We start from the raw sequence: 24,651 nt of genomic DNA, 5'->3' as shown, positions 1-24,651 counted from the left end.
TATAGCCGCCCTTCCCGCTCGTGAAATTTAAATTTCACGTCGTTTACGTAAGTGATTCGTGAATGGCGCTGGACGCCATTCACGTTCACTTAGAAGCAAATGACGTCCTTGCGACGTCATTTGCCGCAATGCACGTCGGGAAAGTTTCCCGACGGAGCATGCGCTGTTCGCTCGGCGCGGGAGCGCGCCTAATTTAAATGATTCCCGCCCCCGGCGGGATCATTTACATTAGGCGCCCTTACGCCGGGCTATTTAGCATAGCGCCCGCGCAATTTACGGAGCTACTGCTCCGTGAATCGCGGGCATATCAAAATATTTGCGTGGGCGCAGAGCAAAAATCGTTGCCCTTTGCCCACGCAAATATTGCGCGGATCTACCTGAATCTGGCCCAATGAGTATTATTGGGATGATTGCACAGGTCCTCCTGGCAGTGCAGTGACTCCTCCGGGACGGCGGGGGGCGCTGGTTGGGAATGGGCGGAGTCAGACCAGGGGGTGTGTGTGATTCGGTGGGCGGGGTCGGGTGACCCTGTAATATTTCCCGACGGTCTCGGTGCTTTCTCTCCTCAGTCATGGCTCTGCTGACATCTCTCCGGTTCCGGCCCAGCAGCCTGGGGTCCCTCGGGGCCAGAGCCAGGTAGGTCTGGCTGTCTTCGGGCTACTGAGTGGTTTAGGAGCCCGAGGCTTTTATGGGGCGCATGTCAGTGTAAAGGGGGAGAGGGTGGGCTATGGGGCCCCTGGCCATGTGTCAGAAGAGAATTGGAGTCTATGGGGCTCCTTGTACATGTGTGCAGATGGGGGGAGTATATGGGGCCCCTGTTCATGTATGGAAATGGGGATTGGAGTATCTGGGGCACCTGGCCATGTGTGAGGGAGCAATAGATTCTCTCTGGTGAGCAGTGCAGAGAATGCTGGGAGTTGTAGTCCCCCCCCCCCTGTAATTTCTCTCTGGTGACCAGTGCTGGGAGTTATAGTTCCCCCCCCCCCCTCCTTTCTAGCTTATTTCTGGTGAGCAGTGCAGGCAATGCTGGGAGTTATAGTCCCCCCCCCCCTGTAACCTCTCCCTGGTGAGTGGCACAGGCAATGCTGGGAGTTGTAGTCTCCCCCCTCCCCATAGCTTCTCTCTGCTGGCAAGTGCTGGAAGTTGTAGCCCCCCTCTTCTATCTGAGCAGTGCGGGCAATGCTGGGAGCTGTAGTTCCCCTGTAGCTTCTCTCTGGTGAGTAGTGCTGGGAGTTGTAGTCCCCCCCTGTGGCTTCTCTCTGGTGTGCTGGGAGTTGTGGTCCCCCCCTCTAGCTTCTCTCTGCTCTGGTGTGCTGGGAGTTGTAGTCCCCCCCCCCCCCTGTAGCTTCTCTCTGGTGTGCAGTGCTGGGAGTTGTAGTCCCCCCCTCCGTAGCTTCTCTCTGGTGTGCTGGGAGTTGTAGTCCCCCCCCCCCCCCGTAGCTTCTTTCTGGTGTGCTGGGAGTTGTAGTCCCCCCTCCCCCCTCTAGCTCTCTGGTGAGCAGTGCTGGGTGTTGTAGTCCCCCCTCCCCCCTGTGGCTTCTCTCTGGTGTGCTGGGATTTGTAGACCCCCTCTATTTTCTCTTTGGTGAACAGTGTAGGGAAAGCTGAGATTTGTAGTCCCCCTGTAGTCTGGCATGTGGCCTGGGCTGTAGACACATAACCCCCCCCCCCCTCCCAGTGTGCTAGCAGTAGTGATTTTGGGTCACCTCTACTCTGCATGGGTAACAAGGACGATTGAAGGTCAGAGAGGGGATCTGTGCTCAGTGTGGGGGGGGACTGGAACCATCGGGTGAAGAGTCACTTGTATGGTGACCCCCCCATATATTGTCACCTTGTGCAGATCACCACCAGCACTGTATAGAGGGCCTTAAGAAGGAGGGGGGGGGAATTTAATGGGATCACTGCCACACTGTTCTGAAGGGGTTAAATCCTTCCTGTGTGGAAGGTTCTGCGACAGAAAAAACCTGGCATGGAGTCGGATTGGGAAGGGGGGGTGGACTGGATTTTCTGGGAGATCGGATTCATGGCTTGGGGCCCAATATGCCCCTCCCCCTTTTGTGCAGCACTCCGTGTGTGTACTTCCCGTGTCTGTACAGTGCGAGTGTTCGCTTTACATCTCAAGTCTGATGCCACAACCCCCACCACAACGTGTCATGTGACTGACATATTAAATGTATCTAATATGATCTCGGTAATAAAAAGTTACAATGTAACATTTCAATGAAGCTCAATTCTGCCAGCTTCTTCTTCAGGTTGGATCTTCATTCACAAAAATCATTTATTATAAACATTGCAGACTGTTTAGTAAATTGTGTCCTTTAACAATTCTTTCTCCCTATTCACACCTTGGCGTACAAAATCGCGGCATTTTGTCCCGCAAATTGCGGTGTTTTGTACCTCGCGGCGATTCTGAATGCAGCCCCTCTATGGAGATGGTTCACATCTCCTATGCCGAACGCCGCCTGAAAAAAAGGTCCGGGACTTGTTTGCAGGCGTTCGGCGTTCAGCGTGGAGATGTGAACCATCTCCATAGAGGGCAATGTGAAATCACCCCTCCAGCGTCTCAGGGGCGGCTGCGGCGTCACACTACAGGAGTATATACGCCTAGGTGTGAACGGGGGCTTAATGCCATGTATTTAAAGGGGTAATGCTGCATAAAAATAACGTATTCTATATGAAAATCATCTTGGCTCACCCAAATTCCACTTGTTACTCATTGGGCATCCTACTATATAGGAAAGTTCAATTTGGCCCGAGTCAGATGATAGAAATTGTAAAATAAGACCCCCAGGCCTGTCACCCATGCATTTCAATGGGAAATTCCGAATAAGAAGCCAAGCTATTCCTATATGAACACCCATCTTGGCCTCTCCCAAATTCCACTTGTTTTAACAAGTGGAATTTGGGTGAGGAGCCAAGATGGGTTTTCATATATTTATTCAGAATTGCCCCTTTTTAAATGCATGGCATTTTAGGGAGACAGAATTTTTGTTAACCCCTTGCTGACTGCCTAACGTAGATATACGTCGGCAGAATGGCATGGGCAGGCAAAGCCGCGTACAGGTACGTTGCTTTTAATCTGCTGTCCAGCGTGCTCCGTGGGACCCGCGTACTCTGTGTCTGCCGGGTGCCCCGCGATCGTGTCATGGAGTGGCAGAAAGGGAAGATGCCTATGTAAACAAGGCATTTCCCTGTTCTGCCTAGTGACAGAACACTGATCAACTGCTCCCTTGTTATCAGGAGCAATGATCAATGTCGTGTCACATGTAGCCCATCCCCCTCAGTTAGAATCACTCCCTAGGACACACTTAACCCCTTCCTCGCTCCCTAGTGGTTAACCCCTTCCCTGCCAGTGTCGTTTACACAGTAATCCGTGCATTTTTATAGCACTGATGGATGTATACATGACAATGGTTCCAAAATGGTGTCAAAAGTTTCCGCCATAATGTCGCAGTCACAATAAAAATTGCGGATCGCCGCCGTTACTTGGTTGTTTTTTGTGTTTTGGATTTTCTTTGTATAATAAAGACATCATTTTAAGGAGTGCGGCAGTCCAGGACCTTTTTCTATCCGCCGCAATTACTAGTAATAAAAATAATTTATAATAAAAAAAATGCCATAAATCTATCCCATATCTTGTAGACGCTATAACTTTTTTGTGCAAACCAATCAATATACGCTTATTGCGTTTTTTGTTTTTTTTTTTCTTTCTCCTCCCTCCAATAAAAACCGCAGAGGTGGTCAAATATCACCAAAAGAAAGCTCTATTTGTGTGAAAAAAAGTCAATTCAATTTTGTTTGGGTGCAACGTCACACAACTGCGCAATTGTCGGTTAAGGCGACGCAGTGCCAAATCGCAAAAAAAAATTGCCCGGTTATTGGGCAGCCAATTCTTCCGGGGCTGAAGTGGCTAATGTTCACAATTTTATTATAAACATTGCAGATGATTGTTTAGTAAATATTCCCAAAAGTGATTATTTACTAAACAAACATCCAACCTGTATAAGAAGCTAACTTCAGCTTCATAACACTTCACCTGTCCTGGGATCGCTAAACTAACACAAAGGGGTTGATTTACTAAATCTGAAGAGTGCAAAATCTGGAGGAGCTCTGCATAGAAACCAATCGGCTTCCAGATTTTCTTTGTCAAAGCTCAAAACGAAGTTCCAGCCCGGTGTGTGTGTGTGTGTGTGATTGTGTGTGTGTGTGTGTGTGATTGTGTGTGTGTGTGTGTGTGTGTGTGTGATTGTGTGTGTGTGTGTGTGTGATTGTGTGTATATAAAGTCGGCTGCTACAAATTTTTGTAGCTGCTGACTTTTAATATAAGGACACTTGCCTATCCAGGTATCCCGCTTCCTCCCCCTCCTGAAGTTAGAAGCTGATTGGCTACCATGCACAGCTGCGCCAGATTTTGCGCACTCCAGTTTCAGTAACTCAACCCCCATTGTGTGCCATTACCCAACATGGACTTCACAAGCATGGCCGCCCGGGGTGTACACCCTCGTGGTGGTTTGTTGGAATATTCCATCAGAAGTGTTTTGTTTGATGGAGACAGAACCACATGTATTAAAGGGTCACTAAAGTAAATTTATTTATTTTTTTAACCCCTTTCATACAGGCCATTTTCACCCCCTTCCTGCCCAGACCAATTTTTAGTTTTCAGCGCTGTTGCATTTTGAATGACAATTGCGTGGTCATGCAACACTGTACCCAAACTAAATCTTTATGTTTTTCCCCCCACAAATAGAGCTTTCGTCTGGTGGTATTTGATCATCTCTGCGGTTTTTATTTTTTGCGCTATAAACAAAAGAGCGACAATTTAAAAAAAAAACATGATTTTTTTATTTAATAAATGTCACAATTTAAGGAAACATTTTTTTTTTTTTTTTTAAGTTTAGGCCGATACGTATTCTTCATATTTTTGGTAAAAAAAATCGCAATAATCGTATATTGATTGGTTTGCGCAAAAGTTATAGCGTCTACAAAATAGGTGATAGATTTATGGCATTTTTTTTTTAATACATTTTTTTACTAGTATTGGCGGCGATTTGCTTTTTTTTTTTTTTCTTTTTTTTTTTTTTTTTTCTTACCGTGACATTGCGGCGAACACATCAGACACTTTTGACACAATTTTGGGACCATTCACATTTATACAGCGATTAATGCTAGAAATATGCATTGATTACTGTGTAAATGTGACTGGCAGGGAAGGGGTTAACCACTAGGGGACGTTGAAGGGGTTAATATGTTCCCTAAGGTGTGTTCTAACTGTAGGGGGGAGGGGACTCTCAAGGGGAGGAGACCGATGTGTGTTCCTCTGTACTGGGAACACACATTGGTCTCCACCGCTGACAGGAGGTGAATCTGTGTGTTTACACACACAGATCCACACTCCTGCCGTGATTACCGGCAATCGCGGATTGGCGAGGGGTTCCTGCCGCCATTTCCCTATGGCACGGTATGGAAGTGGTTAAACATGTTATACTTGCCTCGACTGTGCAGTTCGTTTTTGCACAGAGTGCCCCCGATCCACGTCTTCTGGGGTCCCTCAGCGGCTGTCTCTGGTCCTCCCCGCAATTGGTCACCACAGTCATGCGAGAGCTCGCATGGTGGTCACTAATTACGGACGCACTCCTGTGATACAGCGAGCGGCCATAGCCGCTCACTGTATCACTCGGCCCCGCCCCTCAGTGCGCAGCTTCACTGGATGTGATTGACAGCAGCACCAGCCAATTTCTGCGCTGCTCTCGATCCATCCGCTCTAGCCAATCAGTGGCCAGGCTGAGCGGCGAAGATAATATCTGGACCGTGCGGGACTTTCGAGGGGTCAGGTAAGTATAACGGGGGCTAGTGGGGGGGTGGCGGCGGTGGCCTCGGATGTTTTTTCACCTTGATGCATAGATTGCATTAAGATGAAAAAACATTTTCCTTTACAACTCCTTTAAATGAGATCACTGCCACACTATTCTGAAGGGGGTTAAATCCGTGCTGTGCGGAAGGTCCTGTGACAGATAAAAACCTGGCATGGAGTCTGATGGGGATTAGGAAGGGGGAATGGACCGGTTTTTCTGGGATTTCAGGATTCATGGCCTGGGGCCCAAGAGGGGAGGGGGGGTTAAATGGGGTCACTGCCACACTGTTCAATCACTCCTCTGGCATGTGATAAATGCATGGCACAATCACCTGTGTCATCCATGGGCCCGCTGTCCCTTAATAACCCTGGAGTGTTTAAACGCTAATCCTTCTATGGGGCAGACATGGCTGATAATGGTGCGGGCATTGATCACCGTGCTGCACTCTGCACCTGCCATGTGTGTGCGCCAGGAAATCTGTTTGTCTGATCTCTGAATCAAAGATGCAGAACTAATACAGAGAATGGCAAGAATCCAGCTTCATACATAGGGCTAGAACGTGCCATTCTCCAATCTAAGGTGTGCTGTAGGTGCCACACACTGCCAATATAGCACAGCACTGAGAGTACTGCGTATAGCATGGTGCTGAGGACAGTGTATGGCTTGGCATAGTGCTAGGAGGCATGGGGGTTTATTTACTAAGGCAAATCCACTTTGCACTACAAGTGCAGTTGCTTTAGATCCGAGGGGGACATGCAAGGAAAATGAAAAAAACAGCATGTTTGCTTGTACGTGATTGGATGATAAAATCAGCAGAGCTTCCCCTCATTTCAGATCTTCCCCTCAGATATAAAGCGATTGCACTTGTAGTGCAAAGTGGATTTGCCTTTAGTAAATAAACCTCACGGTGAATGTTATCTAGCATAGAAACTCCATTTTAATGTATGTGCCACAGATTTGAATAGTGGAGACAGGCTAGAACCCTCTATCAGGTTTTTGCCATCTGTGGCTTAAAGGGGTTGTAAAGGTTTGTTTATTTTCTAAATTGGTTCCTTTAAGCTAGTGCATTGTTGGTTCACTTACCTTTTTCCTTCTGACTGTTTTTTTTTTTTTTTTTTTCTTTGTCTGAACTTTCCTCTTCCTCCTCAGTAAGCTTGCCCCCATCATCCGAGCCGTTCTGGCTGGGGGGGGGGGGGGGGGTTAGTCAGTGTGCTCGCCCCCCTCCCTTAGGACTACATCCCTATGGGGAGAAGCTGTGAACACGATTGCTTCCTGTGCTGGTGACAACAATTTCACCGAAGTGGAATTATGCACACCAAGCCAACCCTCTGCACAACGTTCCATGAAGAGTAATTCTTGGATTGCATAGATCAGACATGTTTGGTAGTCAGAGGTTGTGGCTGGTGCTCTGTGCTATCATTTTAGCACTGGCAGTCTCTCTTGCGCCCAATAATATAGTATGGGTAAAGTACCATTACCCATTCTATATTATGGGGGAGAAAGGTGTGGAAGGTACCGTGACAGAAAAAACCCGGCATTGAGTCTGATGGGGATTGGGGAAGGGGGGTGGACTGGATTTTCTGGGAGATCAGGGGCTTGGGGCTCCTTCCTTATCTGTGCAGCACTCTGCACATGTCCCTGTGTGTACTTCCGTGTCTGTACTGTGAGTATTGGGTACTTGATGTACTCGGATCACATTGGATTTACATCTGATACCAGAACCCCCCCCACACCACCACCTGTCATGTGACTGACTAATGTATCTAATATGATCTCAGTAATAAGAGAAGTTACAATGTAATACTTCAGCTGTCCTAACTAAACTAAACACGGGTTCATTTACTAAATCTGGAGAGTGCTCCTTATTAAGGCTGCATTCACACCTAATCGCGGCGACAAATTGCGGCGTTTTGTACCGCGATTTTCGGCAACAAAACGTCGCGATTTAAACCCCTATTTAACCCCCAGGTCCACATCTCCTATGCCGAAGCCGCCTGAACAAAAAGGGTCCGGGACTTGTTTTGAGCTTCAGGCGTTCGGCGTGGATATGTGAACCATCTCCATAGAGGGCAATGTAAAATCGCCCCTCCAGCGTATTAGGGGCTGTTGCGGCGTCGCGCTTCAGGCGCCTAGGTGTGAATGGAGCCTAAGGCCCCTTTCAGACTGGGGCGGGAGCTGCGGTGGCGGTATAACGCCGCTAAAAATAGCGGCGCTATACCGCCGGGATTGCCGTGGAAATCAGCCGCTAGCGGTGCGGTATTAACCCCCGCTAGCGGCCGATAAAGGGTTAATACCGCCCGCAATGCGCCTATATAGAGGCGCATTGCGGGCGGTATTGCCGCGGTTCCCATTGTTTTCAATGGGAAGGAGCGGTATACATGCCGCTCCTCTCACCGCTCCAAAGATGCTGCTGACAGGAGATTTTTTTGTCTCCCGCCAGCGCATCGCCTCAGTGTGAAAGCCCTTCGGCTTTCACATTGAGGTAGCTGGGCAGGAGTTTTTCAGGCCGGATAGCAGCGCTATTTTTAGCGCTTTACCGCCTGAAAAACTCCTCAATGTGAAAGGGGCCTAAGGGTAACAGGAAGTGAAGCCTTGCGGCTTCACAGGCTGTTTCCTACTGCACATGTGCGAGTCGCGCTCTCCTGCTTTTTCAATGGTCCTGCGGTCTTCTGGGACCTGTGTATGTCTCTCCCAGAAGGCGGTGGGGGGGTGGACTGGAAATTCCATAGATTGCCACAATCGTTGTGTGGTGATCGTGATCAATCTTACCCAGAAGTGGGAGCGGGTACCTGCCCCTCCTCCCTGACTCCACAGCACTCCTCCTCTGGTCTTTTCCCCAACTCACCCCCCACAACTCCACTGTGCTCCCTGTCTGCTATGCAACCTTCCTCCCCCCCCCCCCCCCCCCAACGAAATATTCTCATGCTGTAATGCATGGGTCTTCAAACTATGGCCCTCCAGTTGTTCAGGAACTACAATTCCCATCATGCCTAGTCATGTCTGTGAATGTCAGTGTGTGGGATGTGTAGTTCTGCAACAGCTGGAGGGCCGTAGTTTGAGGATCCTTGCTGTAATGGATTGCATTCCGTGTGCAAACTCAGTGTAGTCCTGCCTAATGCTAGTATCGTAGCCCCAGCTTGGCCTTTTTTAGAAGGTGAAGTTGTTTTTTCCATGTCACCAACCTTTCCTTATTTCCTGCGGTGTTTCCTGAAATGTCTGTGAACCCCCCCCCCCCTCTTTACCCTTTGTGGGGTATTTTGGGCACAGTTAACTGGCAGTTGCTATTTATAGATCACCTTCTACGTCCCTGACCTTTTTTCCCCGGCACATCCACTCCAAGTGTTCTCTGATCAGTTCTTCTTGGGGTAATCCTGTATTGTACTCTTCTGTAATCTGTGCTGGCAGTATAATCTGGTTACCATGGGTTACTGCATGGTCAGTAAATCAGTCTGTATTGCGTCGGCTGTCAGCCACCAACTGCATGTCAGATGTGTATTAACCTTGTGGGGTGTTATGTGTGAGCAAATACGTGTCATGTGACCTGCTGCCCTGTGTTTTTGGGGAGGGGGTCCAGCCTGTCCCATTACAGTTAAGAGAAGAAAAAGAGCGGAGGGCGCACCGACCTCGTGTGATACTGATAAAAAATATTTATTCAAATAATAAAATCAATGGTTATACTCACACATTAGGAGTTAAAAACAGGCTTTAAAAATGAATACAGCAGGTATCCAGCATCGTCAGTGGAACATGAGTAATCGTTTGGACCAATCAGTAGAAGTAAAAGCTGACGCGTTTCGGGGGCGTACCCCTTTCCTCAGAGCTGACGTGGTCTGCAGTGCTCCCTTGCCGTGGTGATTGTGGGACTAAATATACATACACACTCACAAATGCACATAGCCACACGCCCACAAGTGGGCAGGTAGACCTATGATGATGGGTCGCTGTCTGGGTGTACTCCTCCCAGATAGAGGGGGGGGGGCCGTTTTATCAGGGGCCACACCTCTATATCCTCAGAACACCACTAACCATAAAAATAACTAACTAAATAAACAGTTTAGCCAAAGATGGGAGCCAGTGCACATTTGCATTGACAGTCTCAAAAAATACAACATACACTGCATTACTGTTTTGAGACCACCCTCACTTAAGAGACTGGTGTTCTGAGGATATAGAGGTGTGGCCCCTGATAAAACGGCCCCCCCCCTCTATCTGGGAGGAGTACACCCAGACAGCGACCTATCATCATAGGTCTACCTGCCCACTTGTGGGCGTGTGGCTATGTGCATTTGTGAGTGTGTATGTATATTTAGTCCCACAATCACCACGGCAAGGGAGCACTGCAGACCACGTCAGCTCTGAGGAAAGGGGTACGCCCCCGAAACGCGTCAGCTTTTACTTCTACTGATTGGTCCAAACGATTACTCATGTTCCACTGACGATGCTGGATACCTGCTGTATTCATTTTTAAAGCCTGTTTTTAACTCCTAATGTGTGAGTATAACCATTGATTTTATTATTTGAATAAATATTTTTTATCAGTATCACACGAGGTCGGTGCGCCCTCCGCTCTTTTTCTTCTCTTTTATAGTTTTATGAATACCCACGATTCTGAGGAGGGCTGCAAGACTCTAGATGATAACTTTTAATCGAACTGCACCACTGCATAGCATTTCCTTTTAAAATATCAGAGCGCAGGAGACTTGTTCTTGTATATTTGCCATTACAGTTAATGCATTGATGCTTCAGAAATAATAGAATGGTGCTAGAAGGCCTCTGAGGATGATTATCTGTAATGTTCTCCTGGCAGCTCATGGTGGTCTCATGTGGAAATGGGCCCCCCTGATGCCATCCTGGGGGTGACTGAAGCTTTCAAGAAGGACACCAACCCCAAGAAGATGAATCTGGGAGTCGGAGCGTACAGAGATGACAACGGCAAGCCATTTGTCCTGAGTAGCGTGCGGAAGGTAAGGAAGGCCATGGGAATCATTGGGCTGTACTGGCTATTACTTGGGGAGGGAATCATTTGCCTGAACAAGATATTACTGGGAGGAACAGGCAGGGAGGGGGTCTTTGGGCCAGGGGCGGACTGACAACTCATGGGGAATAGAAGATTATGGGGCCCCCGGGCTTACAGATGGCCACCACGCCAGGAGGCAGCGCAGAGGCGGGGCAGCTAAAAACCTCTGGATCTTCACATCAAAAGCATGTCGGTTTCGGACAGATGTAAAAAAAACAGATTTTTACATACTGTCCCTGGTTTTACTGAGCCTGGCAACGCTGATGGGGGGGGGGGGGCCTAGTGGCATGGGGCCCTCGGGCAGTGCCCGAGTGACTCAATGGTCAGTCCGCCCCTGCTTTGGGCTCATCTATTGCTGGATATTGGAGAGTGGGTAACCGCTCAAAGAGAACCAGGTAATCTGATTCCTGTGGTCCGAGCCAAGGGTGCAGCAACGGCGGATCCAGGGGGGGGGAAACAGGGCAATTGCCCCCCCCCGAGACAATCATGTCACACTCGCTTGGTTTAAAAAAAAAAAAAAAAAAAAAAAAAAAAAACGTTTTTTTTTTTTTTTTTTAAATCAGGCTTTTTTAAACTGCCTTGCTGTGCATGTCAATTGACCCCCCCTCCCCCCCCGAACATTTTTTTGCACTGCAGACTGTGCTGATGCCGACCCCATCAGCCGTTGCTGACAGGCTCTCTGTGAAGGGACACAGGCAGAGCTGCAGTTGCGGGGGATTTCCACCCCTCCCTCTCCTCCTTGAGCCCAGTAACTCTCATTCACCAGGCAATGCCTGATGCTATTGGCTACATTCAGAGCCAATGGCTGGTAAAGCACAACCAAGAGGATTATGGGACATGTAGTACCAGCAGGCCACAGGAGGATTCCCTGGGAGGACTGCAGCCCCCAACATGCCGAGCAGGGGGGGGGAGAGACCATGAGGCTGTAGGAAGCCAATGATTCCACTATTATCATCCAAGGTAAGAACTTATCTCCCCTTCACCTGGCTGCAACCCCCCTGTCCTCCCCTTCACCTGGCTGCAACCCCACTGTCCTTCCTTCCACCTGGTTGCAACCCCCCCTGTCCTCCCCTTCACCTGGCTGCAACCCCCCCTGTCCCTCCCTTCCACCTGGCTGCAACCCCCCTGTCCTCCCCTTCACCTGGCTGCAACCCTCCCATCCACCTGGCTGCAACCCCCCTGGCCTCCCTTCCACCTGGCTGCAACCCCCCTGGCCTCCCTTCCACCTGGCTGCAACCCCCCTGTCCTCCCTTCCACCTGGCTGCAGCCCCTTGTCCTCCCTTCCACCTGGTTGCAACCCCCCCTGTCCTCCCCTTCACCTGGTTGCAACCCCCCCTGTCCTCCCCTTCACCTGGCTGCAACCCCCCCTGTCCCTCCCTTCCACCTGGCTGCAACCCCCCCTGTCCTCCCCTTCACCTGGCTGCAACCCTCCCTTCCACCTGGCTGCAACCCCCCTGGCCTCCCTTCCACCTGGCTGCAACCCCCCCTGTCCTCCCTTCCACCTGGCTGCAACCCCCCTGTCCTCCCTTCCACCTGGCTGCAGCCCCCTGTCCTCCCTTCCACCTGGCTGCAGCCCCCTGTCCTCCCTTCCACCTGGCTGCAGCCCCCTGTCCTCCCTTCCACCTGGCTGCAGCCCCCTGTCCTCCCTTCCACCTGGCTGCAACCCCCTGTCCTCCCCTTCACCTGGCTGCAACCCCCCTGGCCTCCCTTCCACCTGGCTGCAACCCCCCCTGTCCTCCCTTCCACCTGGCTGCAACCCCCCTGTCCTCCCTTCCACCTGGCTGCAACCCCCCTGTCCTCCCTTGCACCTGGCTGCAACCCCCCTGTCCTCCCTTGCACCTGGCTGCAACCCCCCTGGCCTCCCTTGCACCTGGCTGCAACCCCCCTGGCCTCCCTTGCACCTGGCTGCAACCCCCCTGGCCTCCCTTGCACCTGGCTGCAACCCCCCTGTCCTCCCCTTCACCTGGCTGCAACCCCACTGTCCTTCCTTCCACCTGGTTGCAACCCCCCCTGTCCTCCCCTTCACCTGGCTGCAACCCCCCCTGTCCCTCCCTTCCACCTGGCTGCAACCCCCCTGTCCTCCCCTTCACCTGGCTGCAACCCTCCCATCCACCTGGCTGCAACCCCCCTGGCCTCCCTTCCACCTGGCTGCAGCCCCTTGTCCTCCCTTGCACCTGGCTGCAACCCCCTGTCCTCCCTTCCACCTGGCTGCAACCCAACTGTCCTTCCCTTCACCTGGCTGCAACCCCCCTGTCCTCCCCTTCACCCGGCTGAAACACCCCTGTCCTCCCTTCCACCTGGCTGCAACCCCTCTGTCCTCCCCTTCACCTGGCTGCAACCCCCCTGTCCTCCCCTTCACCCGGCTGAAACACCCATGTCCTCCCTTCCACCTGGCTGCAACCCCTCTGTCCTCCCCTTCACCTGGCTGCAACACCCCTGTCCTCCCCTTCACCCGGCTGAAACACCCCTGTCCTCCCTTCCACCTGGCTGCAACCCCTCTGTCCTCCCCTTCACCTGGCTGCAACCCCTCTGTCCTCCCCTTCACCTGGCTGCAACCCAACTGTCCTTCCCTTCACCTGGCTGCAACCCCCCTGTCCTCCCCACCACCTGGCTGCAACCCCCCTGTCCTCCCCTTCACCTGGCTGCAACCCCCCTGTCCTCCCCACCACCTGGCTGCAACCCCCCTGTCCTCCCCACCACCTGGCTGCAACCCCCCTGTCCTCCCCACCACCTGGCTGCAACCCCCCTGTCCTCCCCACCACCTGGCTGCAACCCCCCTGTCCTCCCCACCACCTGGCTGCAACCCCCCTGTCCTCCCCACCACCTGGCTGCAACCCCCCTGTCCTCCCCACCACCTGGCTGCAACCCCCGTCCTCCCCTTCACCTGGCTGCAACCCCCCTGTCCTCCCCTTCACCTGGCTGCAACCCCCCTGTCCTCCCCTTCACCTGGCTGCAACCCCCCTGTCCTCCCCTTCACCTGGCTGCAACCCCCCTGTCCTCCCCTTCACCTGGCTGCAACCCCCCTGTCCTCCCCTTCACCTGGCTGCAACCCCCCTGTCCTCCCCTTCACCTGGCTGCAACCCCCCTGTCCTCCCCTTCACCTGGCTGCAACCCCCCTGTCCTCCCCTTCACCTGGCTGCAACCCCCCTGTCCTCCCCTTCACCTGGCTGCAACCCCCCTGTCCTCCCCTTCACCTGGCTGCAACCCCCCTGTCCTCCCCACCACCTGGCTGCAACCCCCCTGTCCTCCCCACCACCTGGCTGCAACCCCCCTGTCCTCCCCACCACCTGGCTGCAACCCCCCTGTCCTCCCCACCACCTGGCTGCAACCCCCCTGTCCTCCCCACCACCTTGCTGCAACCCCCCTGTCCTCCCCTTTACCTGGCTGCAACCCCCCTGTCCTCCCCTTTACCTGGCTGCAACCCCCCTGTCCTCCCCTTTACCTGGCTGCAACCCCCCTGTCCTCTCTTCCACCTGGCTGCAACCCCCTGTCCTCTCTTCCACCTGGCTGCAACCACCTTTTCCTTCCCTCCACCTGGCTGCAACCACCTTTTTCCTTCCCTCCACCTGGCTGCACCCCCCCCTGTCTCCCCCTCCACCTGGCTGCTCCCACACAGTAATAATTGAAATTATGTGCTTCAATCATCCGGACACCATATTAACCACGGTGCCGTGATGATTGAAGCGCCTACACCAGCCATTGCCCCTACAAATTGCCTGCAGAAATTTTGGCAGTGCCCCTCCCGAGATTAGACTCTGGATCCGCCCCTGGGGTGCAGGCAGTGCAATCAAAATGCAGGTTAGGATGAAGGAAAAAAGCTGGGACAGCCGCACTCCAAAAAACTCCTCCTTTAATTAAAAATCACAAAATACATGCCACAGCAAAAAACAGCACAACAAAAGAAAAGAAAGGCATAGTGCGAAACGTCAGCTTTTCTTTTGTTGTGCTGTTTTTTGCTGTGGCATGTATTTTGTGATTTTTAATTAAAGGAGGAGTTTTTTTGGAGTGCGGCTGTCCCAGCTTTTTTCCTTCATCCTAACCTGCATATTGCTGGATATTGCTGTCAAGAGGGGCTTTTGTTCCAAGGGGGCCATTATCCAGCTACCATTTCTGGTAGCTGGATAATGCCCGCAGTGGGTGTCTAATCTGTGGGAAGCCAGGTCAATAAACTGGCAGTGTGGGGGGTCTAATCTGCACCCTGCTGGATGCTACCAGCAGTGGGGAGGGGGGGGTCCAATCTGCAGGGGGCTGGGTATTACTGGTGGTGAGGGGGTATAATTTGGGGGGGGATCTAATCTATAGGGAACTGGGTATAGAACATCACTGGAGGGCTAATCTGTGGGGAGTTGGGTATTGCCAGGAGAGCGCCATAATCTTATAATACGACTCACACACTATAGAACCAGACCTGTCTGCAGTGTGTATGTGGCCTGTTCATGGACAAATTAGGAACTTGGCATCGTGCTGGCTCACCCAGAATTGCTCGTCCATATTTTCCTGGTTAAGGTTGGGGCAGGCAGAGATGAGGGGGAACTCCAGACAAAAAGGGGAATCTACCTAATGGGGAGCAGAGACTGCTGTAAAACCTGTGGGAGGATCTTCTTGCTCCATCCAGAATTTAGAACCACGTTTGCCCGGTGTTTCATAACTGCTGTGTTGCACACCTTGAACATCGCTCTCCTCCACCCTCCCTGGTTTCTGGGTAGAGACGGTCACATGACACATTACATCTGGTTTGTTGGAGATTCACACAAATCTGTGGTCATGCTGTGGCTTGTCAGAAAAATTGGAGTCACGTTGTTTTATAGTGATGTCATACACCATCCTCCATTCTTTAATTATCTTAGCTCCCGTCAGGGCACAGCCAGTTTGTCTTCAATTTCAGTTTTAAGTCCTCCTACAAGGAAATAATGATGTGGCTAGTGGTGGTAACCCATAGTGACCAGACTTTACCTCCCATCTGTGCAGTATGCTATGCATACCCTTGAATAGTGAACTTTGGTTGCTGGGAGTTACAACATTCATTGGTGCCCTCTATGTGAGACTCGCCACCATCTGTTGACATTGCTGGAATTTTTCCAGAGTCTATGTTCTCTCCTCACTGCTGTCTGCGTCAGCTGCCACCAATCGCTCCTCTGGCATGTGATGAATGCATGGCACAATCACCTGTGTGACCCAGGTACCTGCTGTCCCTTCATAACCCTGGAGGAGTGTTTAAACTCAAATCCTTCTATGGGGCAGACATAGCTGATAACAGTGCGGGCATTGATCACTGTGCTGCACTCTGCACCTGCCATGTGTGTGCCAGGAAATCTGTTTGTCTGTCTGATCTCTGAATCAAAGATGCAGACCGAATACAGAGAATGGCGAGAATCCAGTTTCATACAAAGGGCTAGAAGGCTTGCCCTTCTCCAATCTAAGGTGTGCTGTAGGTGCCAGGCACTGCCAATATAGCACAGCACTGAGCGAGTACTGTGTATAGCATGGTGCTGAGAAGGACAGTGTATGGTCCAGCATAGTGCTAGGAGGCAGGGTGTATGTTCTCTAGCATCGAGACTCCATTTTAATGTATGTCCAGCCACAGATTTGAATAGTGGAGACAGGCTAGAACCCTCCATCAGGTTTTTACTATCTGTGGCCAAATTAGAAATTTCCTCCTTGCTTCCTGTGCTGGTGACTACAATTTCACCAAAGTAGAATGATGGACACAAAGCCAACCCTCTGCACAACGTTCCATGAAAAGTAATTCTTGGATTGCATAGATTAGACGTGTTTGGTAGTCGAAGGTTGTGGCAGGTGCTCGGTGCTATCATTTTGGCACTGACAATCTCTCTTGGACCCCATAGTATAGTATGGGTAATGGTAGTATCTGGGAGGCCCGATCCTGTGGTAGTCCTGTTTTGGGCTGGTGTTCAACAGACCAAATGGGATCCTTTGGGTACTGGTACATTCCAATAAGTCCTATGGTTTCATTTGGGCACTGGTAGTCTTCTGTAGGCCTTATGGTATAATTTGGGTACTGGTACACTCCGGTCTACCCTATGCTAGAATTTGGGCACTGGTAGTCTTCAGTTGCCCTGATTTGGTATAATTTGGATACCGATAGTCTTCTGTAGGCTATATGGTATCATTTGGGCTCTGGTAGGACCAAAGCTATCATTTTGGTACTGGCACTCTCCTGTAGGCCCTATGGTATATTTTGGGCACTGGTAATCTCTGGTAAGCCTTATGATCTACAGTTATTTTGGCGCTGGTAGGACCAATCCTCTGCCGGCTGACATTGTCCATAGCAGTTCTCTCTAGCCATCACTAATGTTGCACTGATTTCCATCTCTCAGGCGGAGGCTCAGCTGGCAGCCAAACATCTGGACAAAGAGTACCTGCCTATTGGAGGACTGGCTGACTTTGCCCGGGCATCGGCTCAGCTAGCACTTGGGGACAACGCGGAGGTGGTTCAGTGTGGCCGGGTAAGTCTTGGATTGATATTGTTATTGCCCCCTTGACCCTGCTAATCTGTATGTGGACATCTGTCATACTCTGATGGGGAGGTGGTGGGTGCCTACCGAGAATGGCGAGCAGCTCACAACTGTACAAAGTTGGAAGTGGGATGGGGCTTGTCAAGAATAGTGGGCGGTTCACACCTGTACATAGCTGGGGTGGGAGAGTCTACATGGGCTGGTGGGTGGTCCACAGCTGTACATAGCTGGGGTGGGTGGTCACACCTGCAGTAGACATGGTGTAGAAAGCCAGTAAAGTATTTTGTGAACTAAACACAGATCTCATCCGATGGTTACTTCATTGTCCTGTGTTCAGAGATTCTGGTCACACCAATACTGTTCCTCTACACCAGGGGGCACCACTTCTAGATTAATGAACAGGACAGATCCTCCTGTGAGCTTCCCATAATTCCTGACCGCATGGATCAGACCAGATGTCACCCCCCCCCCCCCAATATATGTGTAAAGAAAACGATTTGTTTCTTTGGGGGTGGGGGGGGGGGGGGGAAGCACCTATATGAGGAATCTGATGGAAGCAGCCAATTGTTGGTTCTCCACCCTCAAGCCAATACCAAGGCTGGGGCTCCAGAGCTTCTATGGTAGCCTAAGCGCACGGTTATTAGCTCTGATAGTCTGGTGTGTGTCTGGTAGTGACTTGTGTTCTCTTCTGTCTCTCTCCAGTATATCACAGTGCAGACCATCTCTGGGACCGGATCTCTGCGGGTTGGAGCCAGCTTCCTGGTGAGTGAGAGATGACCATGATTATGGGGGTCTAAAGAGGTAATTCTGGTATTTTAAATAAAGTAATCCATGCGCTGCAATGTGTTTTGTGATTAAGTAATAAAATTGGAAGGACGGCGGATTTGAAAAGGTTTGTTTCTTTAAGATGTATTGGTATATGTAACCAGCACTGTCTCCACAAATGATGATGTTCATTCTTTTTATAAAACTTGGTATCATTCTATAATCCAATCACATAAAATTATATTATGCATGCATAGTTTGTATAGCTTTCCAAAAACCAATAATATTTGTAATAATAAATAAGGGAAAAATTATTTTATAGTGCAATCGGTACTTTGTGCAAAACAATCCTTGGTATATATGATAAGTTCTTTTAAAATGTGTTTGACAAAGTGCCAAGCCGTGCTCCCACCCCCCCCCCCCCCCCCCCCCCCATTTGGAGAAAAATCTTCCTCCTAGGACAGGGAAACGAGTACCAAGAGTGTGGACAGCTTATGTTCAAAAAGTATGTAAAATGCAGGGGTTGACAAATTTGCTTGGAATCTAGGAGCCAGCTAAAAAAGTTGAGAGCCAGAAAACGCGCCCCGTCCCGGCGAGCTTGCGCGCAGAAGCGAACACATACGTGAGCAGCGCCCGCATATGTAAACGGTGTTCAAACCACACAGGTGAGGTATCGCCGCGATGGTAGAGCGAGAGCAATAATTCTAGCCCTAGACCTCCTCTGTAACTCAAAACATGAAACCTGTAGAATTTTTTTAAACAACGCCTATGGAGATTTTAAAGGGTAAAAGTTTGTCGCCATTCCACGAGCGGATGTAATTTTGAAGCATGACATGTTGGGTATCAATTTACTCGGCGTAACATTATCTTTCATAATATAAAAAAAAAATGGGGATAACTTTACTGTTTTTTAATTAAAAAAAGTGTAATTTTTCCCCAAAAAAGTGCGCTTGTAAGACCGCTGCGCAAATACGGCGTGACAGAGTATTGCAACGATCGCCATTTTATTCTCTAGGGTGTTAGGATAAAAAATATATATAATGTTTGGGGGTTCTAATTGGAGGGAGGAAGATTGCAGTGAAAATAGTGAAAAATTACATTAGAATTGCTGTTTAACTTGTAATGCTTAACTTGTAATACCAACGGCCACCACTAGATGGCGCCAGCTCACATCTGGTGGTAATAACTTGTAATACCAACGGCTCACCACCAGATGGCGCCAGCTCCAAGTGTTTTTTTTTTTTTTTTTTCTTTTTTCTTTTTTTTGCCCCCCCTTCCAAGCCAAGTCGCCAGGACCCTATTTCTAGTCGCCATGGTGACTGGGATTTGTCAAGCCCTGGTAAAATGTATTGTATATTAACAATATGATCGCCTAAAATTGGTCAAGGGTATAAACCCTCATATAGGGTAACACACAGAACCACTAGTGAATGGCATGCAAACAATCGCCCGGATGCCAAGTGTACACATGGTACTGCCACGGCCAATGGCCATATAACTATCAAAAGGACTTCCTAGGTGTTACTCCCGTGTGTCAACACCCTTGGAGGCTCGAGCTGGAGTAAAAGCAGAGTTTTTTTTTAGCAAATTGTATTTTTTTTTTGTGCTGAAAATGCCCCCTCAGCTTATACTCGATTCACCTTTTTGCACCCGGACTTTGGAGACCTGGTGCCCCAAACTTGGCACACATGTAGCCCCACTCTTCCTCTACAGGTGTGCAAAGTTTTGGCTGGGGAGCACTTCTTCATTTTTGTCTCTCCCTCTCCCCCTCTCCAAAGCCGGGCACCCCTTCCATAGACTCCCATGTTAAACATCAGTCTAGTCATGGGCACAGTGAGGCATGCAGATGGACACCCTAGGCTTCTACTTGCGTCCAAAAAAAAACTTTTGTGGTTAAATTGGGGGCCTCGGCTTATACTCAAGTTTATACAGTAAGTAGAATGCTGATGGTCCTATGTGTGCTAGGTACGAAGTGGATCTGCATCTCAGTCTTTGAGGACAATTGCACAAATGTCCGTCGTGATTACCGGATTTCTGTGTAATCAAAAAGTGATCAGTATATTTGGCTGGTGGCAACTGGGCAGAGCTCTGGGTGTCCAAGAGCTAGGGTCAACCATCAATAGCAGTCAGAGGACTGAGAGTAGTGAATATTGCATATGGGAACTCGTCGGTTACGTCACAGATCCTCTTTCGATACAGGCGATTAACCCATTATGAGCTGTTGAGTGAGGGCACATAGGAGGGGAGCATGGCTTGGCACTTTGACACCAATATTTGAAAATTTGTCATCGGACACATTTTTAAAAAAAAAAACGTATTTATACCAAGGATTGTTTTGCAGTTTAATTTTTTTTTTTTTTACAAATTGTTTTTGGAAAGCTATACAAACTATGCATGCATAATATTTCTGTGATATAATGGAATCGTACCAAGTTGTCTAAGAAGATTGCACATTATTTGTTAAGAGAGCGGGTGGTTCCACATACCAATCTTAAATATTTTTTTCGTACTCGCTAAATGACTCTTGAGTGGAGAATGAATCCTCTGCCCTGGAAATGAGCGCAGAGTAGAAGTGACAGAAATCATATATGCAGCTCTTAGTGTTGTCTTGCATGCATTGCTATTCAGGGCACGAGCGTAGACTGCTTTCTGGTGGAATGTGTCTTGCTCATCAATGTAAAGCAAACAAGGAGGCACTCTAAAGGAACTGTCCACATGGAGGTGCGCCCCCCCAATGGATGATGGGACTGGGTGCATGGAGGTGATCAACTGATACATTGACCTCGAATCTCTACTCTGTGTCACGACTGCAATATTCAGTCCAGTCAGACTAATTTCTAGATTTTCTTTCACAGCAAAGATTCTACAAGTTCAGCCGTGATGTGTATTTGCCCAAACCGTCCTGGGGTAACCACACTCCCATCTTCCGGGATGCTGGGCTGGAGGTCAAAAGTTATGGCTATTACGATCCAAAGACCTGTGGGTTCGACTCTGCTGGTGCTCTGGCTGATATCTCGGTAAGTGGAATCCCATCCGGCACTCATGTGCTCTCTCCATCTCCTATACCCAACCCTCACCTCTTATTTTCCCCGCCACCCCATTCTGCACTTTGTAGTCATGGTTTCAGGAAACTTTTTTATTTTCCAATGCCGACAGAAAATCCCAGAACAGAGCATCATCCTGTTCCACGCCTGCGCTCACAACCCCACTGGAGTGGACCCCCGCAAGGAGCAGTGGAAGGAGATTGCTGCCATCGTCAAGGTATTTCTCTTCTACCCTGATCACTATTAGCGTTGTGTAGATCCTTTTTTGGTTATAGGTAGAACAAAATAATTTATAAATTGGTAATCATTAAACTTAACCTAAAGTTCATAGCGTAGCAAGACCTTTTTCTAAGTTCTGTTTACTTCCTGTTCCTTAAAGGAAACTGCAGGCAACTTCTGAGCCTTTCTTATTGTAATAGGGGAAGGAGAGCTGGGATGCAGGACTTGGCTGGGGGAGACTGGAGCAGTGGAGGTTGGGATGATGAGTTTGCAGAGTGCATTTTAGAGGGTGGCATGAGAAGTCTGCTGGGTAGATTGGGGTAGTAGGAGGGGGGAGACTGGGCTAGATTGGGGTAGGGTGTTGTGGGAAACATTGGGGTGTGGCATAAAGAGGCTTTGGTGTAGAATGGGCAGAGCCCATGGGGGGGTGTATTAGAAGGGGTAGTCTGCAGGCTGGATTGGGGTAGGGTTTGTGGGGGTAAATTTGTGTGTGACATGAGGAGGCTGCAGGTTGCACTGGGGTAGGGGGTCGTGGGGTAAATTGAGAAGTTGGTTGTGGGGGAGGAGTCTGTGGGGGTAGTTTTGGTGTTCACTAACACTTTATTCTGAGGAAGAAAAATGTATTTTGTTCACCTTCCAGAGCCGCCGCCTCTTCCCATTCTTCGATATGGCTTACCAGGGCTTTGCAAGTGGAGACATAGACAGGGATGCCTGGGCCGTGCGCCATTTCATCCAGGAGGGTCTTAATGTGGTTTTGTCCCAGTCATATGCCAAAAACATGGGGCTTTACGGTGAGTAATATGAATTTACTACATAGCAAGTGTTGTAAATCAATCTGAAACAAACTGCTCTTATTTGCCAAGAATATGGTTCTGGCTCCATAATTCTGACTATAGTAGGCTTCTGGATGCTGCAGAATATATTTGACAAGCTGGCACTAGCTGTATGTTCTGGGTAAGTGGAAACTCTGCTGATTCTAGGCTTCCTCCCTCCTTCCAGGTGAACGTGTTGGTGCTTTCACTGTGGTGTGCAGCGATGCTGAAGAAGCAAAAAGGGTGGAGTCTCAACTGAAGATCCTTATTCGTCCCATGTACTCCAACCCTCCTCTGAATGGAGCAAGGATAGCGGCAGCAATCTTGACTCAGCCAGAGCTGCGCAGCGAGTGGTACGCCAGACCCATCACCCTTCTCCTTCCCTCTGTCTCTGTTCTGTGTTGGTGTAAACGTATTCACTTTTTTTTTTTGTTTTTCCTCTACAGGCTGCAGGAGGTAAAGGGGATGGCTAATCGTATCATCAGCATGCGAGAGCAACTGGTGTCCAACCTGAAGAAGGAGGGCTCCATTCACAGCTGGCAGCACATCAGTGACCAGATTGGCATGTTTTGCTTCACCGGTCTGCGCCCAGAGCAGGTGAGCTGCCATTGAAATAATTAAAAGGATCTCATACTTTGTGTACTCACTGACTGCCTCTGTTGGTTTATCACAATTAATCGATTAATTTCATAATCGATTAATCGGCCAGTAACATAATGGGGTTGAAAAAAAAAATTTCCCTTTATAGTACAAAAAAGAGCAAATCGCTACTGTAAATATTACTTTCACTGTACCACAGTAAATTAACCCCTTACAGTAGCTTATTTATATATATTTTTTATATACCCCATTATGTTACTAAACATCTCAGGCCTGGTTCACACTTTTTTTTTGCAGAAACGCACTACAGTTCATTTACATTGTTTCCTATGGGACACGTTCACATCCATGCTTTTTTTTTCAGCTGCTGCATATTTGTAAAGGGCAAGGACTTTTTTTAATGCATACCTGTGCTGTTTTTATTTATTTTTTTGTTTAATATACTTAAATGGAGAAGCTGCAGAAAAGCATGTAATACGTTTTTGCGGCAATTTGTGTTTAGAATTAAAAAAAAAAAAAAAAAATTGGCCCAAAAAAATGCAAATCGCAGCAAAATTGCTAAGGTAATTAATCAAAACAATCGGCCAACTAATTGATTATGAAAATAATCGTTAGTTGCAGCCCTAGTGTCCTTGAATCTGTGATGGAACGCCTAGCACCCAGCTTGGATGCTTATGTCAAGATGCAGCTTCCACCAGTCTGGAACCAGGACCCAGGTATCATAGCTGAGCGACTGAAGAACTAGACGACACTAGCTTGGGTGCAAACTGGAACTCTCTTTATTGTAAACGCCCACAGAATCTTTCTCTTTTTTTTTTCTCATAATTAAAATGGCTAAGTAACAGCCAACATAAACGGTAATTAAGCTGTTGGCACCAGTTTCCCAGTAAGAAGACCTAGGGCTGCCCAAATCTCTGAAGGATTAGATGGACAAATTGGTGACTCTATTAACAATTCAAATTCACACCTTGGAGGCATATAATGGGAGAAAGATGTCTGTTTTTTTTTTTTTTTTTTTTTTTTTTTTAAAAGCAGGAGACCCCAGCATCGGGTTGTTTTGAGCTTATTATATTAACATCTGCTGAGTCAGTGCCTAAACCAGCAATGACTGCCTTAGACAAAGGCCCCCACATCTTTATTCTATGCCTAGATTCCCAGGTCTGTGTTTCGGGGAGACAAGGAAGGACCTAAATCCAAAGCAAGACCACTCCCAGGGTCCCCCAGACACACACCTCCCAAAAATGGAGCCCCTCTCAAAAGCCAGGGCCCATAGTAGGCAAGAGGCCACCCTGCAGTCGTCCTTCAAAAGCCCCCTGTTCTGGTTGGCTCTGTCACAGTACCCATATCAACCAGTGCACAATTCTTATTTCCTTTTTATAATATTATAATCATCTTTCTCCAGGTGGAACGTCTGATGAAAGAATTCTCCATCTACTTGACAAAGGACGGCCGCATCTCTGTCGCCGGTGTCACTTCTGGAAATGTTGGCTATTTGGCACACGCCATCCACCAAGTCTCCAAATAAAGAGGAAGGAGCCATCATCCAAAGCACTTATCCTTGTTGTCCTGTCTGGGGTACAGAGAACTTTACACCCTCATAATTAGCACTTTTCATCCCCCTAGAACTGTTACTGACCCCAGTATTCCCTGTGTGTGAGCTTGACATTGTAGCTCTGGAAGATGCAGCCAGATTGGATGAGATGGCAGGCGTCCATTGTTGATAGAAAACCATTTCACCACCTTTTTAAAGATAAGATCATGTGACCTCAGTCTCCCATTTCCCCCTCTGCCGGTCTCGGGGTACAGGCATGGGAGGAGGGAGCTTTGAATGTATTTGCTTCAATAAAGTCCATCTGGGAATCTCCA

The 24,651-nt window shown here is 49.1% G+C and overlaps 1 protein-coding gene across 1 annotated transcript; it reads left to right on the top strand.

The window, feature by feature from the left end:
- Nucleotides 1-523: 523 nt before the first annotated feature.
- On the top strand, nt 524-24,651 carry GOT2 (glutamic-oxaloacetic transaminase 2). The gene is made up of 10 exons (XM_040329293.1): nt 524-636; nt 10,660-10,816; nt 17,208-17,336; nt 18,048-18,107; nt 20,966-21,127; nt 21,267-21,371; nt 22,014-22,164; nt 22,373-22,538; nt 22,632-22,782; nt 24,188-24,651. Exons 1-10 carry the CDS (start codon nt 572-574, stop codon nt 24,308-24,310), a joined length of 1,269 nt encoding a protein of 422 aa, XP_040185227.1. The 5' UTR covers nt 524-571; the 3' UTR covers nt 24,311-24,651.

Source organism: Rana temporaria, chromosome 11, assembly GCF_905171775.1.
Source record: "Rana temporaria chromosome 11, aRanTem1.1, whole genome shotgun sequence".
Classification (NCBI taxonomy): domain Eukaryota; kingdom Metazoa; phylum Chordata; class Amphibia; order Anura; family Ranidae; genus Rana; species Rana temporaria.
This window is presented reverse-complemented; position numbering and strand designations above follow the sequence as displayed.